The sequence below is a fragment of the Cydia splendana genome, chromosome 23 (assembly GCF_910591565.1).
Source record: "Cydia splendana chromosome 23, ilCydSple1.2, whole genome shotgun sequence".
Classification (NCBI taxonomy): Eukaryota; Metazoa; Arthropoda; class Insecta; order Lepidoptera; family Tortricidae; genus Cydia; species Cydia splendana.
The window spans coordinates 7,336,687-7,354,369 of record NC_085982.1 but is presented as its reverse complement, the minus strand read 5'-3'; the positions used below and the strand labels follow the sequence as shown (position 1 = coordinate 7,354,369).

Genomic DNA, 17,683 nt, shown 5'->3' with positions numbered 1-17,683 from the left:
ATACTTTTTGAGATATTGGGGAAATAAAACATAACTACTTTTTCCCCCCCTTTTTTGTTTATAACTTTTGATATTTTTTGTGTGCTAATACATGGTTCGAATACATTTTTCTAGGCATCATGACGAATCTAATGAGGTATCACACGTATTTTTAGGAGTTTTATCTTTATTTTTCACCGTTTTCAGGATCTCGAACAGACTAATCGACCCAGCATAGTGTTGCAGTAAACTAACTGCATCTCATAATATGGACTCAATATTATTATATACCTATAGTTATAACTCCAGATATAGGCGTTCCAAATTTGAAGCACTTAAATTATACAGTTGCTCTTTAGTCGCGCCTATAGTTCGTATTTTTAGCATTAGAAGAAGACTACGCGATCTTGACGTGTCTTTTAATTGAAAAACGCTTTTTAAAATCAGTAACTATTACTTCCGTACCTGAGAGGCATAACACTGTACCTAAGTGCCATTTTAGTAATTTTACAGGAGGAGCGATTTTGTGTCAAAATTTGTGTTACAAGGTTTTTCGAACAACATAAAATGACACACAAGAGGTTTATGTCACAGTTTTTTAAATTAATCAACAGTAAATATATTTGACATTATTGTGTTACTTTCAAGTTATCATTTTTTACTTATAAGATATATTTTTCAATAAAATTAAAAAAACTACCCCACATACAGTATTCTGCTTCTAAGCTCATTTCAAATTCGAGGAGTTACAGTCATATAAAAGGTACATTAAAATGCTTTACAATATGCCTAGCATTATAGTGTATGTGCACTCAGAACAGTAAACTCTCTGGACATACCTTAAAATGAACCTAGTAGCATTTTACTGTATTTCACTTACATCAAAATGTTTCCCAGAGGGTTATCCACTTACAGTAAAATGCATTTGAAAAACTTGGAATTGGTAGTATTATCGATAAATATAGTTTTATGGATCGATGGAGCATCAGAAATTATGTACGATACTGTAAAAAACCGAAAATCACAAAAAATGGACTTACAGTGTTATGCCTCTCAGATACGGACTTATGAAAGCAAAATAATGTAAATAATCGTATAATTATGATTCATAATTGTTACATATTTGCCGTGACTTATTTTTCAAAAATGTTGTTCGATAAAACGACACGTCAAGATTGTTCACCTTTTTTCTAATGCTAAAAAAACGAGCTCCCGCACACAAAAGAAACAAGCTCATGTTCTTAACAACGAGTGTAACAAAGATGAACGGTTAGCAAAAACTAATCAACAAAACAGATTAATTCGTATGTAATAAAATAAACTTGGAAGTATTTTTGTGCTCATTACGTATATCTTATCTATAGTTGAGGAGTGTCTTTTCAAAAGGGCTTATTTTTGTTTGATACCCATAGAGAAATAAGCCCTTTTGAAAATACTCTCCTTACTTATAATTATAACTAGACGGGCCTGCAGCTCCGCTCGCGTAAATGAAATAAAGAGTTTGCCTTATGTTTAGTTAAATACCGATTGTATTATGTATTGAACCCTGCCAGGGTTTATAACTGTGATAGGGACTTCTTATTTGTAACCGATATTTGGATAACTTAATTCGCAAATTTCTCAAAAAATGATGTGATTTGATAAAAGGCAAGATTGTATTTTTTCATCTACGTGGGTATTTATTTAAAACTTGTTTCAAAATAAAATTATTATTTATTTTTATAAGCCCAATTGTAAAAACGTTCATTAGATTAATTTCCGCCTTAAGACGAATATGTACGACCACCGCCCATAAATCGCATTTTCATACAAACGTAAATAGTCCCCATTTCCCTGTCTGGATATTGACATTACTTACGACGGCTACGGTGACGCAACGACCCAAAATGAGTCCTGGCCTCCGACACCAGGTCACGCCATGATTCCCGGTCTTGCGATAGCTCTCGCCAGTCGCCATGGCCGAGGTTGAGCAGATCTTGAGCAACCCTTGAGCTCCAAAATATCTGAGCATGCACTTTAACTACATTATAATTTACTTACATTGTTGAGATATTTGTGAATACCTCGGCCGTTCCGATATATCTGACGGTGACTGTTCAGCAAGAAGAAAAAATCCTACCTGGTCGAGTCGTATCGTATTACGCGAGAAAACAGTTCCCGAATTGGTTATATTTGTAAAAAGTATAATTATCACACACACATTATTACGGGCACCATCCCTTGAACTGATGATGGGCTTCATATTAACTTGCTATCAACTTTGTATTTTTGACCCATCTCGGCAGCCTGTTCCCCGGACGAATGACAATGTTTGCCGAAGCCGTGAAAGTCAATCTGAATAATATAACTCAAAAAGAAATTTAAAACAATAAAATACGAATTATTAACACGATAATCATAGGATAATACTAATAATATAATACTAACTGATTAATAAGTTTAGTCATATATGGCATAAGTCACTCGTATGGGCATAGACTAAGGTTGAGGTTGACAGCACTTTTTATTTTACTTCGTGTAATAAAACATGACAAACATAAACATTTGGTATGTCTGTAGCACCACAACAAATAATTTTGTCACCACCGAAACGAAACTAACCGACAGTTGCCGAAAATGGCCGATCATCGTAAAATGAAGATTGTTATGAAAATTTCTTTTGCTTATTGTAAATTAAATACGCATCGAAAGCGATAGTTTTTATGCTCTAGTTCTATTCTCATATGTAGATAATAGATTTAAACGTTTTTTCTTATCATACGTGCGTCGTATTCGAGATACTTGTCAAAAACTTTTTTAGAAATTTGTAAGGCGCCATCTCGCTTCTTCCCTCGTTTTTTATCCCGTTCTGGTTTTTCAATTTTATATATATGATGATGATGATACCATTGTGCGGCACCACCAATAGTCAGCACCAATCAGCGTAAACCGCCTACGTTAATTGGTATTGGCACTCACAGTCAAGATCGTATCAAAAACAGATGAAAACCATATCAAACTGATCAAACAGAACTGGCCTCCAGGTATAATTCCCAATTGTTATTCCTCAACCGAACTTTTGAAATAGGAGAAAATTTAATTGGCTCCAAAGGCTTTGTAAAGAGGTTCATTCAATTTCCGTCAATCAATATTTATTTAGATGCTGCCGAATTGACGAAAAGTTTATTTCTTACCTACTTACGGATGTCTTTTTGTGAAAATTGCTTTTGGTATCGGTTTATGGGAAGACATTAAACTTTTGAACGGTTACCTACATTTAATCCCGTTCCAATGTTTGCTTATAACTTGAGATAATATATATTTTAATTTGGGTTAAACTAATAGTTGGCTATTAAAGCAAAAACATGGTTTATTTGTATCAATGACAATTTTCGCTGTCAGATATATGTAACTGGTCTGCTAGACTTTGACCTCGCTAACTTTGCAAAACTTTAGCGTCAAGAAAGAATGCATATATCACTATACACCTTATAAAACAAAGTCTCTGTTTATGTGTATGTATGTTCGCGATAAACTCAAAAACTACTAAACGGATTTTCACGCGGTTGACATCTATCAATAGAGTGATTCTTGAGGAAGGCCTAGGTGTATATTTTGTTAAGGTTTTATGTAACCCGTGCGAAGCCGGGGCGGGTCGCTAGTATCCTTATATTAAGCTCCATACTTGACGTATCATTTGGAATGAAAACTTAGCGTGGTCTGACTCTACCGTGACAATGCCCTAAAACTTGTCAGTGAAAGTTGATCTTTAGGCAGTTTGGAGTTAAAAGAAGTGTTTGTCCCAAAAGTAGGTAGATTTCCCTATTAGGTGGTTTTAGAAATACGTGGCTTCAAACGAAATACGGAAGCCTAGCGCCTTTCCCGCCCTTTTCACGCAGAGAAAACGCTGTCGATGGACAACTTAAAGATCAATTGTGCCACTTGCATCATTCCATAATCGTTTTAATTTGACAGGAATCCATGACGTACCATTGGTGGTTCAACAGTTCTGCTCACAGCAAGCATGAGCTCACGGCGGCTTCCACGCTAAACGCAGCACAGAGTGGTAAGTATCACGTCCGTTCCGCACACAGCAAGCATGAGTTCACGGCGGCTTCCACGCTAAACGCAGCGCAGAGTGGTAAGTATCCCGCCAGTTCTGCCCACAGCAAGCATGAGCTCACGGCTGCTTCCACGCTAAACGCAGCACAGAGTGGTAAGTGTCCCGTTGTGGCATAAGCAAAGATTTGGGTTAATACAGAAAAAAGTAATGTGAGATTTAATTGCGTGTCTTTTTTAAACAATGATGCAAATTCAAGAGTCAATATGTTTAGGGATAAAAGTAACATCATGGACGAAAAAGTCAGAAAATGTTGACTGGAGCTATACTTACAATGCAATGAAGAAGAAGAGTTTAAAAAAAAATATAGTCGAAGTTTCTAAGTTAACGAGGTGTTGAAGATTAACTGAGCATGCTGCTGAATAAGAACGTGTGTAGGTTATTTTGCACACCTCACCCGCTTAGCTAATCTGCATTGTAATAGTATTAGATAGTAGCAGAAATTACTTTATTGTACATAACACAGGTTATATACAATTAAAAAAAATTATCCCTCTACGAGTTCTCTTCCAGCTAACCTTTAAGTGGAAAACTCTAACTAGGTAGACAAACTTACCGACTGTACTGTATGTGTGATCATAAATAAAGTTTTCCCCTATCAATATCTAGTCCATAAATTGGCACTCTTCCAATGCGATAACTTATTTCTTTGACACTTTTGCCAAAAAACATCTGTTCCCACAAAACTTAGGTACTTTATCTTCGAAAAGTGTATAGGTGCGTCCAAATCGGATTTGTATACTGCGTATGCTACAGGGGTTATTACATTCGGTCGCCGAACACTGTCAGCTGAGAGAGGCAGACGGCGCGATTCGGAAAATGAATTAGAGATTAACTAGATACGATATAGTAAAGATATGTGACGTCCCACGAGTAAAGGCGGTTGGCGCTTACGCTATTATTAACGCCGCTCCAATATTATTGTGGCGCTGTGCGACGTAAGCGCCGGCCGCCATAAGGTACCTTTTGCCGTGGAACGTCACATATCTTTACTATTTCATATCTAGTGAATATCTAATTCATTTCCCGAATCGCGGCGCCAGCCGCCATAAGGTACCTATTGCCGTGGAACGTCACATATCTTTACTATTTCATATCTAGTGAATTTCTAATTCATTTCCCGAATCGAGCCGAGAGAAGGTTTATGTTATTTCCCATTCCCTGTCGTTTTTAAGAGCAAGGTAACAGAAAATGTACGGTGATCGGATAGACCTAATAAACCCCTAATATACCTAGGTAGTATACCATCTTTAACTCGTTCGCGCGCGGTGTTTTGTTTTTAAATACGACATCGGTGGCAAACAAGCATACGACCTGCCTGGTGGTATACAGTCACCGTTGCCTATAGACGCTTGCCACTCCAGAGGCGCCTAAAATCCCGCACCCTCTTTTAGCTCGGCAACCTTACACAACACTGTGAGTAGGGTCTAGGGTTTTTTGGCTGCGGTTTATATAATTCCAGGCCTGGCTCACTCCTACTTACATATACTTAACTCTTTAGGTCTAAGCTGAGCGAACCTTCTACACTTTAACCGTAGGTACGAGTACTATTACTTGCTCAGGTATAAGGAAAAGTTCTTACAGATTATTAACTAAATATATCTATGAATAAAACTAAATTAAAACTAAGAACCCTAAAAATATCTAAAATTAAACAAGGAATATAAAAACTACTGAAAGAGGCTTCCCTGCGCTACCCCCGGCGCAAAGGTGCCCATCACACTCGCTGCGTTTCCGCGTTGAATTGCGATGAACAGCCTTTGCACCAGGAAACCCGGAGCGCGGGTCAAGGCCCTTTTCTTACAGACGACTTACTGGACCTTGACGCTGACTGTTTTTTTTTCAGGTACATATTTATACATGGTCAACACATCATCTGACTACGGATGGGTCCAATGTTCCGGTACCAACAGCGTCGGACGGCAGACAAAGCCGTGTCTCTTCCATATTTTACCTGCAGGTTAGTTTCTTTATATATTCTAAAAAAAAGATACTTACTTCCCATAAGGTGAGACTAGTGATTTATGCCGATGGAAAGTTTCGAAAATTGAGAAATTTTATACATTGAAAATATTAAAAATTTTCATTCACAATTTTGAATGGGGAACGAAATTATTGCTTCTTGCGAAATTTTCAAAACTGTAATCATTCCGCGTCTTGCTAGATAAGTCGGTGAGCTTGTCAATATTAAAACACTCGTATTTGAGGTCTCACAATACCATCCCTCACCTAATGGTAGTAAGGCAAACTCAGTACAACCGAGGAGCGATCCATTCTACATTTCTGTTTAAAATACAAAGTTTCAATAAAATCAGTGAAAAATAACCTGCCTGCGACCACGAACGTAGGTAATAATATATCATGTTCGACACGTCAGGCCGAATAATAAAAGTGCTCGCGATTAAGGCCCATTTTCAGCTTAAATACTTTAAATGGTGAAAAATAGACTGTCGAAATTATCCAAGTGAATCGGAAAGTATTAAATTGAATCCATATTCAATTAATTTATCTCACTTTCTGTTTCGGAAATTGATTTATTAAGTCAATTGTTGTTTGTGTTGTGGATTCATTATAGATAAAGTTGAATAGATTTTGTTTGTAGCTTTCATCGGTTATTTAAATTTAGGAAATGTTTACAAAATGATGGTTGGTTAAGTACTTTTATTTTTGTTATTACGTTCCGTAATAAAATAACCTTAATTTGTATGTTTATTTAAAGAATATTTCAATGTCAAAAAGTTAAAGAATGCCTTCTTTCCTATTACCAATTACAAGAAAAGTAAGACGTACATAAATTCGTACAATATCGTGGTAATATCTTCAATCTTCAACGAGGTGGACCAATGATCTCGTTGCATCAAGCAGAGGTCATGATGATTAAAGAGCCTACCTAGGTAGCTAGTAGGTACCAATTTCATCATAAATCCTAAAAACTGCTAAATTTGGTGTTTCTAACAAACACAAATGTGAAAATAACGGACAGGGGCACACGACTATCAACGGTTAATGTGCCGAAGGGGCGCGCGCAATACTGCCCCGTTCGTCGGGTTACTCTTTTAGTATGAGGGCACCAAAGGCGCCCGGCATTGGAGCGCGCGCGGCGCGCCTCTTACCTTGGACTACGCCCGACTATTGACATTAATTGACGGGGTTTTATGTATAACGCCACAATTTCCTTTTTTGCAGATAAACCTTCAGCAGTCAAAGCGTGTGAGATTACGAACGTGACGTACGACTCTTTGACTCTGAATTGCACGCCGGGGCACGACGGCGGTATTCGGCAGTCTTTCTTATTACAAGTAAGTACATATATCTTACGTTACAACTGGTGTTTCAAACTTTACCCGAATTTTGCAAGGTAGGAATATATAGGACCGTACCCTAATCAACAAACCCGGAAAAGAAATATTTGGGTCTACCTTAGAAAACATCGACAGGTGCTGATAAATCCGCTACTGGACGCTAGATGTCGACTACAGAAATAAGTAGCGTTTTGGTTACAAGCATGCCAAGGGGATTGGCTGTCTTGTGTTATTAGTCTATGGCTCAGTCCACTCCACCTCAGAAAGACGTTCAACATACCTTTTTTTCCAGGTATTCGACATGGGCACAGGCCTGCTGCTAGCCAATCTGAGCAGCGACGAGCCAGAGCTCCATGTGTCTGGTCTCTCGGCCAGTAACTCTCTGTCAGTGGCCGTGAGAGCGTACAATAGGAAAGGGGCCAGTGAACCTTTGACATTGACGTCAAGTCTGCTTAAATATCCTCAAAGACATACAGGTTAGTATAATATGATTTTTTTTATAGTTTTTTAAGTAGGTATTAACAACAACCTTACCCGTGGTACTAAAAGCGCCAAAACGGTAAGAAACCAGCGATGATATACCAGTGAAAAAGTTGACAGGTAGCATTTTTAAATGGATTCTGTAAATGTACGTATTAAGGTGGTAGTACTAGTGCTCGACATGCTAATGCCCAATAGATGACACCCCGCTGTCACCTCTATTGACAATCACTTAAGTTTCAAGATGACATGTACTGGGACCGCATCGAGCACCAGTACCACCACCTTATACTTGAAACGAAACGAACTTTGAACTATTAGATTACAGGTATAAACTTTGGATCAATTTCTGTTGAATAAACCGAGCCATTATTCGTATACATCCTTATAATATTTCCCCATTAATTTATAAATTTACTTATTATTCATACCTACCTACCAAAACAAGGATTAATTAGGTAAATATCCGCCCACGAACGAGTGTTTTACCGAATTTCCGTATTCCTTGATGGATCCAGTAATGTAAACCAATATTCCAGGTAATACTACTATTGAGTAGTATTATTCTCATCATTGAATCGTGCTCATTGGAGCACGGTTCAATTACGAAACAAAGGATCGCCTTTGGCCAGTGCCTTCAATTTTCAGAAATAAATAAATGGACTTCCATTACCCTTAATTGGAGTGGGTTGAATTTCACTCTTACTGGCACTATTGAAGTTTCATTTCTGGCTCGGACTGTTAAGCTTTAAGGATGACTCACGCTAGACCGGGCCGGGGCTGTACCGGAGCTTCAAGCGCTTCGTATTCTATGGAAAGCACCACGTGATCACTGATCAGCCGTCATAGAAAATGACATGTCGGACGTCGGACGCCTCGGGCGGACCGGTCTAGCGTGAGTGATCCTTTAAACAAGATGTTCTCTACAGTAGATTGTTAGAATAGTGATCGATCTATGCAATTAGTGATCTAGTAGATGTGCGTGTAATTAATAATCTCAAATCTTTTACCGACACTACGCCGTGTGCCTGCTAGACGGCCACAATTCAAAATTTTTAATTTTCTGGATTATTGCAGATTCGTATTCAAAATGGTTCAATTTACGACCTTATTTCGAGAGCCATAGCATAAAAGGTCTTTAAGAGCCTTTTTCTCACAAGTGGCCTTATGGATTTGACCATAAATTGTCAGATGATTCCCTGCAATACAGCCACTTGCCAGTCTGCCGCCTGCTCACTGCACGTGAACCTGACGGCCCTTTTGAGTTGTGGCTATATAGCACACGTTTTAAATGAAGCTTTTGAGTTGCGTCCTAGAAAATAATAATTAGATAATGTTGCTGATTATAAGCTAGTTACACATATTATCGCGTACAGTGATCTTGTTCCTATCAAAGTTGATAAAATAAAGGGATTTTAACTATTTTGGTGTTTTTATTTATATTTGCATGGTAACCTTTATCCAATAATTTTGTGTTTAAATTTGGCCGCATCCCAAAATCTTTAAAAAACGTGTCTGCAATACGGCCACAACTCTAAATACCTGCCTTTCGGGCGTTGTGTCTTAAAAAATATACATTTCTTTTAAAAAGTGGCGTGGTCATAAGGAGGGTTATATCATTCCGAGTAAAAAAAGCTAAATTTTAAATTCATAGACCTAAAACTAAAGGAGTAAGATCCTATTAAACACCCTAAACTATGCTCTCACAACTTTGAGACGCGATTTCTCGAAAAAACGGTTTTTTGAGATGTGGCAGTGTAGCAGGCACACGGCGACTAATCCAGTTGAAGCCTGACCAGGAATATATGATCACACGCCATGTTGCGGGATTTCACTGGAACTAATGTTTTCATACTATACTGAACTGTCACCCTATACATGAGAATAACAGCGCCCTCTTGACAATGATCATATATTACTGGTCAAGGCTTTAGTTATGGCTGCGTTTAACGAACAATTTTAAAAATCATCATTCGGCAAATATCTGACCAAGACAGAAACCTCCCTTCCTTTTAATCCCACCGATCCAATCTAATCTAATTACAGGCTGGAATAAAGGTACATAATAATGTTCTATACAGGGTGGCTAAAAAGTAACTGCATTCCCTTTGCCAAGGAGGTTTTGGGATTATGCTGAGCAACTTTTACTATGGGACCAACCCCGAAATCACGAAAAAAAATTTGGCTGTTTCATACATTTTGGCTGGTCCATTTTCTAAGGGAGGGTAAATATTTTTCGCGATTTCGGTATTGGTCCTATAGTAAAAGTTGTTCATTACTATCCCAAAATCTCCCTGGCAACGGGAATACAGTTATTTTTTAGCCAACCTGTATCCCCAATGGCAGTAGAACTGATTTCTCCGTTTTTCCACAGCGCAAGTCCCCGTGAAAGTGGAGCTGACGACCGTTCTGATCATCGTGCTGGTGTCCGTTGGAGTCATCGCCGCCATGACGGCGGTGTCCGCCACAGTCTTTTGTTGCAAGCACTGCAATAAGAAAAACAGTAAGTTTGTATCCCACCAAGGAGACATTTACATCTTCACCACTTAGATCAAGGGTCTCCAAATCCCGGCCCGCGGGCAAAATCCGACCCGTGACGCATTCCAGTCCGGCCCGCCGACACCCAAAGTGAATACCCACTGTCCGGCCCGCGGGAGCCAGGCTCCAGGGGTTCAGCATGCATTGAGAGTGGAATTATTCCTAACAGCAGAAACCAGACACCCTCCCCCGGCGCAAAAACCGACGGTGACCCGCGCGAAAATTTCTGAGGGGCAATATGGCCCTCTGGTAAAAAAGTTTGGAGACCCCTGACTTAGATGGTTGGCAGTCCTCGACTGTGCTTCGCACAGCTTCCTTCCTGCTTCTTCGCACAGCTAAACCACAGTATAAGGAAGGGGTATTTTAGACTCAGTAGTCCAACTTCGAACAATAGGGAGTATTACTGCAATGTTCTGCCGCCAGAGTGCAGCACTAATTTGTTTAGTAAACCGTAGAGTAACTTATACATGCTAGGCCTTAAACAGTTTTGACAGGTTTTCACTGTGACATTGATGCACCAAGGCGGTTTGTTTACAGGTGGTACCGCGAAACGTGAAAATAGAAATTTCTTTATCTGCTTCTCTATCGATCGAATAAGCAAGAGTGATAGAGAGGCAGAAACCGAACTTTCGACTGTCGTGTTTCACGGTAGGCCATGTGATTGACCTAGTGACGCATGATGTGTCATTGATGATGTCAATGAGGTTTGTTTACTGTATGTGCTACTGGTGTCACCTACGCAGAGCTTTGCCTAATATTCCCTATTAATTGCTTAAATATGTCGCGTCGTCACTTGTTGTTTACCCGAGATTCGCTCATTTTTTTGTTCGAAGTTGGATTAAAATACGGCATACCTATGTAGAAATGTGGGTTCGATAGTATAAACTTTACCACAAATAGTCCAGATACTCGAGCAAGCCACTACTCATATAATATAGCTGTCATCAAAGTCCGTGTACGCTCAACGTTTAAATAAAGTTTAAGCCCTAGTTTAGAACTTGTTCCATGCGAAGTACGAGCTCGGAAACTAAGCGTAAAATTTTATTTTTATGTACCCGTGTCACACCCGTGTCACTTTTAGTCTAATTGCGCAGCATTTCGATCGTCACATCAGTTTGATCTTTTTATTGGCTAATAAATTACCGCAAGACAACTGGCCTTTGAAGTCTTTTACCTATGTATGTTTTTCAGAAAAAAATGTACCATTTAGGTACTTTTTTTTTTTTCAAAAACCATTAACTTTTGGGTCATTTAGACTCAGAATCACAAGTACTATTGAAAGAGACAAAGAAAAAAAGTGTCCCCAAATAAATTGTAATATCATGTACCATCACGCTCCGCGATTGTTATGTCATTTAGGGTCCTAGCTTATTTGGTTGTTCCATACTTACGCTATGGAATGTCCAATTTAGCTGGAACACTAAATGGCTTAACATTCCCGTGTGGTGACTGTACATGCGGCCCACACCAGTTTTGGTGTCTAGCAGTAGTAGTTGCGGCGCACCGCTACGGAACGGACGCCTGGGGCCCGTTTCTTAAAAGCTTGTCTCTTGTAATACTAGCGGATGTCACTGTTTGACAGCTTTTGTTAGAAAGGGACTTCCATTACAAGTTACAAGCTTTTGAGAAACGGGCCCCTGCACGCGCTTGCGCTTGTCTCTCGTAATAGACGATTGTTAGAGAGTGAACCTTCTGTACCTAGTGCTATTATTTATTCTGTGACTATACTAAGAATTGATTGATACCTTTAATTTCAGATAAAAATGAAAAAGATAAAAGACAACAGGACGAAACTTCTAACGTGCCTTTGACAGGCACGAAAGAGTCGGACAGCGTCGACAGCTTGGGTATTGTTTTTTATTTATTTTAATATCATCATCTTCCTCGCGTTGTCCCGGCATTTTTGTCATGGCTCATGGGAGCCTCGGGTCCGCTTGGCAACTAATCCCAAGAATTGGCGTAGGCACTAGTTTCTTGAAAGCTACTGCCATCTGACCTTCCAACCCAGAGGGTAAACTATGCCTTATTGGGATTAGTCCGGTTCCCTCACGTTTTTATTTATTTTATTATATCTATGTATTTAATACAAACATTCGTTTCTTTTCCTTAATAATGTAAGATTGGGACGAAAGCTTTATTTTAGTTAAAGTTGGTAAATGTTATGAATATTTTACTAGTAAGGTAGGTGGGAAAGACAACACAAAAGGTCATAGGGCAAAATATCTCGTATTTGTATGTATAGGTAGGTATGTCTGCTCTAACTACCTATTGTAAATGAAGCATGTGTACAAACTCTCACCCATACCTTTTTTTCATGTTTCTTTCATTACTACATGTAAAAAAAATTATAGTGTTCTGTTAACATAAAATGTCTAAAATAAAAATACCTGCATTGTAAATGAAAAATTTAGAAATAACTTTCGTTTCCAGATAAAAACCCAGACATCATACCGCTAGATGGTAAAATCAGCGACAGCTGCTCAAACAAGTCCTCCACAACCGATTACAGTTCAATACGACCATTAATATCGAAGAATCCGGCAGAAAAATACGATTCAGTCCCACCCAACTGCGACAGATTCTATGATCATAACATAGACCCATGCAATCACTACATACAAATCCGTCCAATGGAGTACAGGGTACGGCCGACATACCAGCCGAACCCCATGGCGAATCTTGGGCCTAGTATACAGAGTCTTGGGCCTATGAGCAGCTTGGGTGTGCCGAACGTTGGGCCGAATGATTGCCATAGGCCGCCGTATGATAAGGTGTACGAGGATTGGTTGAAGTATAAGAATGCATTGCCCTTGAATACTAGTGGTTTGGTAAGTTTCGAAGTTTAATTTATATTTCAGAACGTATCTATTATAGGCCAATCAGATTAGATTTTTTCCAGGAATTAATTCCCAGCAAGCTAGAAATCGTCTTAATACCTTCATTTGGTTCTAAATTAGCGTTATTCGAGTTTGCTCCATTCCAGGAGTTGTGGAAAATTTTTTGCTCTTTTTCAGTTTTTTGCTTGTAGTTCAATAACGGTACGTCCGACGGAAAATTTGCTCTAATCATGATAAAAATTAACATCTGAGGATCCGAAAAATACCTTAATATGAGTTCGTAGTCAAAGATTGTAAAAAATGGCCGCCACTTTGTTTTTTTTTTTGTAAAATCGTGTCAAAATCCGATTTTTTTACCATTGTCTGATCCACAACAACCTTGCTGGTAGTAACATTGATTTTGACGGTGGGCTCCTTCTACATCGAGTGGTTTTGTAAATCCAAGGTAAAATGTATCTTCCAAGGCCCCCAAAATTTATCCACACCTCCTGGGATGAAGCAAACTTAGATTATACGAATTTAGGACCTAATGAAGGTATTATAATTATTTATAGCTTGCTGGGAATTAATTCCTCAAAACGCCTTTTTTGGATCTAATTCGATTGGCCTAATAACATTACTTACGAACGTATCTACTAACATTAAGAAAGTAACTTCGATTGTATGGAGGCGGCTAGGTTCGTGCGACTCTTAAAGAATACAAGAGATACTTGATAAACAAATTACTACTACTAAAACAAGGTACAGTCAGCGGACGAGATGTTCAAAATTACCTTGACGAGGTCTTATTCTCTTAACAATAAAGTCGCGTCAAGATCATTTTGAACACCTGGCCCGCTTAGCAACTTCTGCTGCTGGCTGTACTAGGTACCTACCAAAATAAATAACACCCTCTGAAATGTTTCTACTTTTCCGTTTGTATTTTCTGCTATATTTTGACAAAAACCCAACGACGCATTCGCGTTTGCAAATTTTGCATTTCTATTTCGTTCTTTGAAGAACAGTGGTGGTTTTGTTAAAAAAGCAAATAAACTATGCCAGAATGAAAACAGTTTTAATAAAAATTTTAAAATTTAAGTCGAGTCTGTTTATTCGAGGGTAGTTTTTTAAAGTCAGCAAAGTCAGTCGCCTTTAAAATTATAACTAAAATAATATTTATCAGTAGGTAACTGTAATAAAAGTTACCTCAGTCTATGTATACGGTCTACCGCTGGGCATAAACCTTAAGTACGAGAGACTGCCCGATTCGAACTTTAAGATAAGTCAATTAATAGATCTAGAAACGATATGGATTAGATGTGTGACGTTTTTGTTTGAATAAACGTCACATTTGACACTGACATTATCTAATCCATATCGTTTTTAGATCTATTAACTGACTTATCTTAAAGTTCGAATCGGGCCGTCAGATTTATAAGCTCCCACTAAATACATTTTTTTTTTTAATTTCGTAAATTTACTGTGTTCTCTCATTCGCTATATTTCTCTGAAAATTGGTAAGCATGGCACTGAAGGTGCCATATTTTACTACAATTTTAAACAATCAAGTTAACGTCAGTTTCTTTCAGTGCCATGTGTTGAAACTGTTGAAAGTGCTCCAATTTTCTCTAAACATTTTTCAAGTGAGCACAACATGTCTCTTAATAAAATAAAGGGCGTTTTTCAACGCTTCAACGTTAAAGTTTTCGCTGGTATATTTGTAGCTGCAAAATGTGCAAACACGAGAGAGCTTAGATTTTAACGCCTTCGCTGATGTGCACTTTTGAGTGGTAAATAAACTACATCGTGCAGCTATCATGTACAGACAAGCTGGTAAAACTACAACCTTTGATACCATCAAAGGTTGCTATTTTACTAGCTTTTAAGTATAGGTATTTTTATTTATTTGTTTATATTTGATCTTGCATATCCTACTTATCCTACCTTAATTTGAGCCGCTTTCCGGTGTCTGATTAAACAGATTAAAAATTATGTATTTAGGTACCTACTTCCGTAATATCGATGACGATGCAATAATTGGCACGCAAATGATTAACGGCCCGATTGGAACTGTAACCTCGTAAGACCCACCATATAAAGTTTTCGAATTTTTAATTTGAACCTTATTCTATAAGTAAATTAGAACGAATTTAGTTTGTTTTAAAAAGCAATGAAACAAAAGAAATGCTACTTTATTTGGTTCATGAAAGGTTCAAATTAGATTGCACGAATATGTACATTGTAATGTACATTTAGTCTCAGGAGGCTAAGATACACGTCAATTAATAGATCTAGAAACGATATGGATTAGATACGTTTCTTCCATCAAAAACGCCACATTTGACACTGACATATCTAATCCATATCATTTCTAGATCTATTAATTGACGTATCTGAAAGTTCGAATCGGGCCGTAAGAATCAAGTGATGGAAAAGATTCTGAGTTAATCCGGGGTATGAGAAACATTTGTAGGGAATCCTCATACTCTTTTTCTTGCCCGTGCAACATAAACTATGTTCTTCTCACCCCACATGACTATACATTTTGCTTCTTAAACGTCTTTTAAGCAGCTACACGCACGTCCCGTTTAGTGGTCGAGACATTACGCCCTGGCCACGACATTGCGCGACTGGCTTCGGCTAAGGCCAAAACCATAGGTGGGAACGAAAGGTCCAATCGCTGTGTCTCGCTCTAATCTACGGTTGTCGCCTCTAGCCGAAGCCAGTCACACCGTTAGAGTTTTTATATATCTCTATAACTAATTCCTCACTTTTATTCCAGCTTCCAGCCGAGCAGCTAATGCCGCCCGAACTGTACGCCACCCCTCCCCCCTCGCTCTACAGCAACCCCCGCACCCCCCTCCCGCTCCCCCTCCCAGAGCTCGACCACCGGTACCTGGAGAGGGACGGCAGGTGTTCTAACTCGCCCCCGGTCCGGTTCAACACGGACAACAGTGTGTATTATAATAAGATGATGGAGAGGAGTACGAATACTTTGCCGCATTTGAAGAGGATAAATGGTGAGTTGATTTCTGTGGTATCACTAACTTTAGGCATATATGTGACGTTCCACGGGCAAAGGTACCTTAAGGCGGTTGGCAATGGCACTTACGCTATTATTAACGACGCTCCAATATTAATGTGGTGCTACGTGACGTAAGCGCCGACTGCCATAGGGTACCTTTTCCTGTGGAACGTCACATATGACATGATATAATTAATAATATGTATAAAAACATAAGAGATGATTTGTTGACCCCGGATTACAATTACAGAAACCTCGATTTTTTTATTAATTGGCATTGCATATTATTTTTTTCTCTATACAACATACTTACTAATAGTGAGTAATATATAGGTAAACAACTTTTAAAATATACCGTGACAAGTAAAAGTTCAACGTTCACAGTAACCCCGATTTTATAGCACGAAGTTTCCTACTAAGAGCGCTACTTTTATAAATATACATATGTTTGTTGTTATTGTTACAGGTAACACAATTAATCAAAAGCCGACTGAACTCAAACAAAGTGCCGGTAAATCTACGGACACAAGTTTAGAACATGTCAAAATGGGCAGTCAAGAGTGCTAAACAAGTGTCAAGTGTTGCCATTGTGACTATTACGGCCAGATGACAGTGTCAGTGTTGCCAGAGTGACTCGTGGCCATATGTAAACTTGTATAGGTTAAGTAAGAAATCAAGAATTTTAAAAGTGTTTTAAGTGTAGCTGTACAATATTTTATGACAGTATTAAATTACAGCAAAATGGTGTTTTAACGTGTTCATTATATAACACAACTTAACGAAGTGTAATCTGGTTTTGATACGGTGAAAATAGCTTGTAGTAAAACATCGGTCTAAAGATTTTGGCTAGTGACAAATGGGTTTATTTTGCTCCCTGGGGTTTAGTCAGATGTTTAAAGAGGTATTAATGTTTATTCTTATCAGAATATAGGTAGGCATGTTGAACTTGCATATTTTATTGCATGAGATGGTTAATGTAACCCCGGTGCACAAAGTAAAACCCATTCATGGTAATGACACTATCACACGAAATATTTATAACAATTAGGAGAATAATTTCTTTCATTTATTTGTTTAAACCATTGAACCAATACATATACGGAGTTTGTTAATATTGTTTAAGAATACTGATGTTTTAATTTCACATGGTACAGTCGAGTTCATAAATATCTATACAAGCCATCGTTCCAACAACATATTGACGCTGCGTCTTACGTAAGCGAACAACTCGCGAACGCTACGCGGCGCGGCGCGGCGCGGCGGGCCCAAGGCGTTCGCGTTCGCAACGAGATCGCCCACGTAGGACACTTCTATAGGTATCATGATTCACCCCGCGCCGCATCGCTTCGCTTCGCGTTCGCGTGTAGTTCGCCTACGTACATAGTACGATGCGTACACGCCTCTAAAACACTGACTAAAATATTTTTAAAACGGCTTGTAAAGA

The 17,683-nt window shown here is 38.6% G+C and overlaps 1 protein-coding gene across 1 annotated transcript in view; it reads left to right on the top strand.

The window, feature by feature from the left end:
• LOC134801803 (B-cell receptor CD22-like) overlaps window positions 1-17,231 on the top strand; it is a 700,667-nt gene extending 683,436 nt beyond the window's left edge. The window contains exons 14-22 of the mRNA XM_063774411.1: window positions 3,934-4,024; window positions 5,925-6,038; window positions 7,265-7,377; window positions 7,673-7,856; window positions 10,235-10,363; window positions 12,156-12,245; window positions 12,829-13,226; window positions 15,997-16,234; window positions 16,706-17,231. Of these exons, the coding sequence (XP_063630481.1) occupies window positions 3,934-4,024; window positions 5,925-6,038; window positions 7,265-7,377; window positions 7,673-7,856; window positions 10,235-10,363; window positions 12,156-12,245; window positions 12,829-13,226; window positions 15,997-16,234; window positions 16,706-16,806 (1,458 nt within the window). The 3' untranslated portion in view covers window positions 16,807-17,231. The remainder of the gene's footprint in view (window positions 1-3,933; window positions 4,025-5,924; window positions 6,039-7,264; window positions 7,378-7,672; window positions 7,857-10,234; window positions 10,364-12,155; window positions 12,246-12,828; window positions 13,227-15,996; window positions 16,235-16,705) is intronic.
• Window positions 17,232-17,683: the final 452 nt, after the last annotated feature.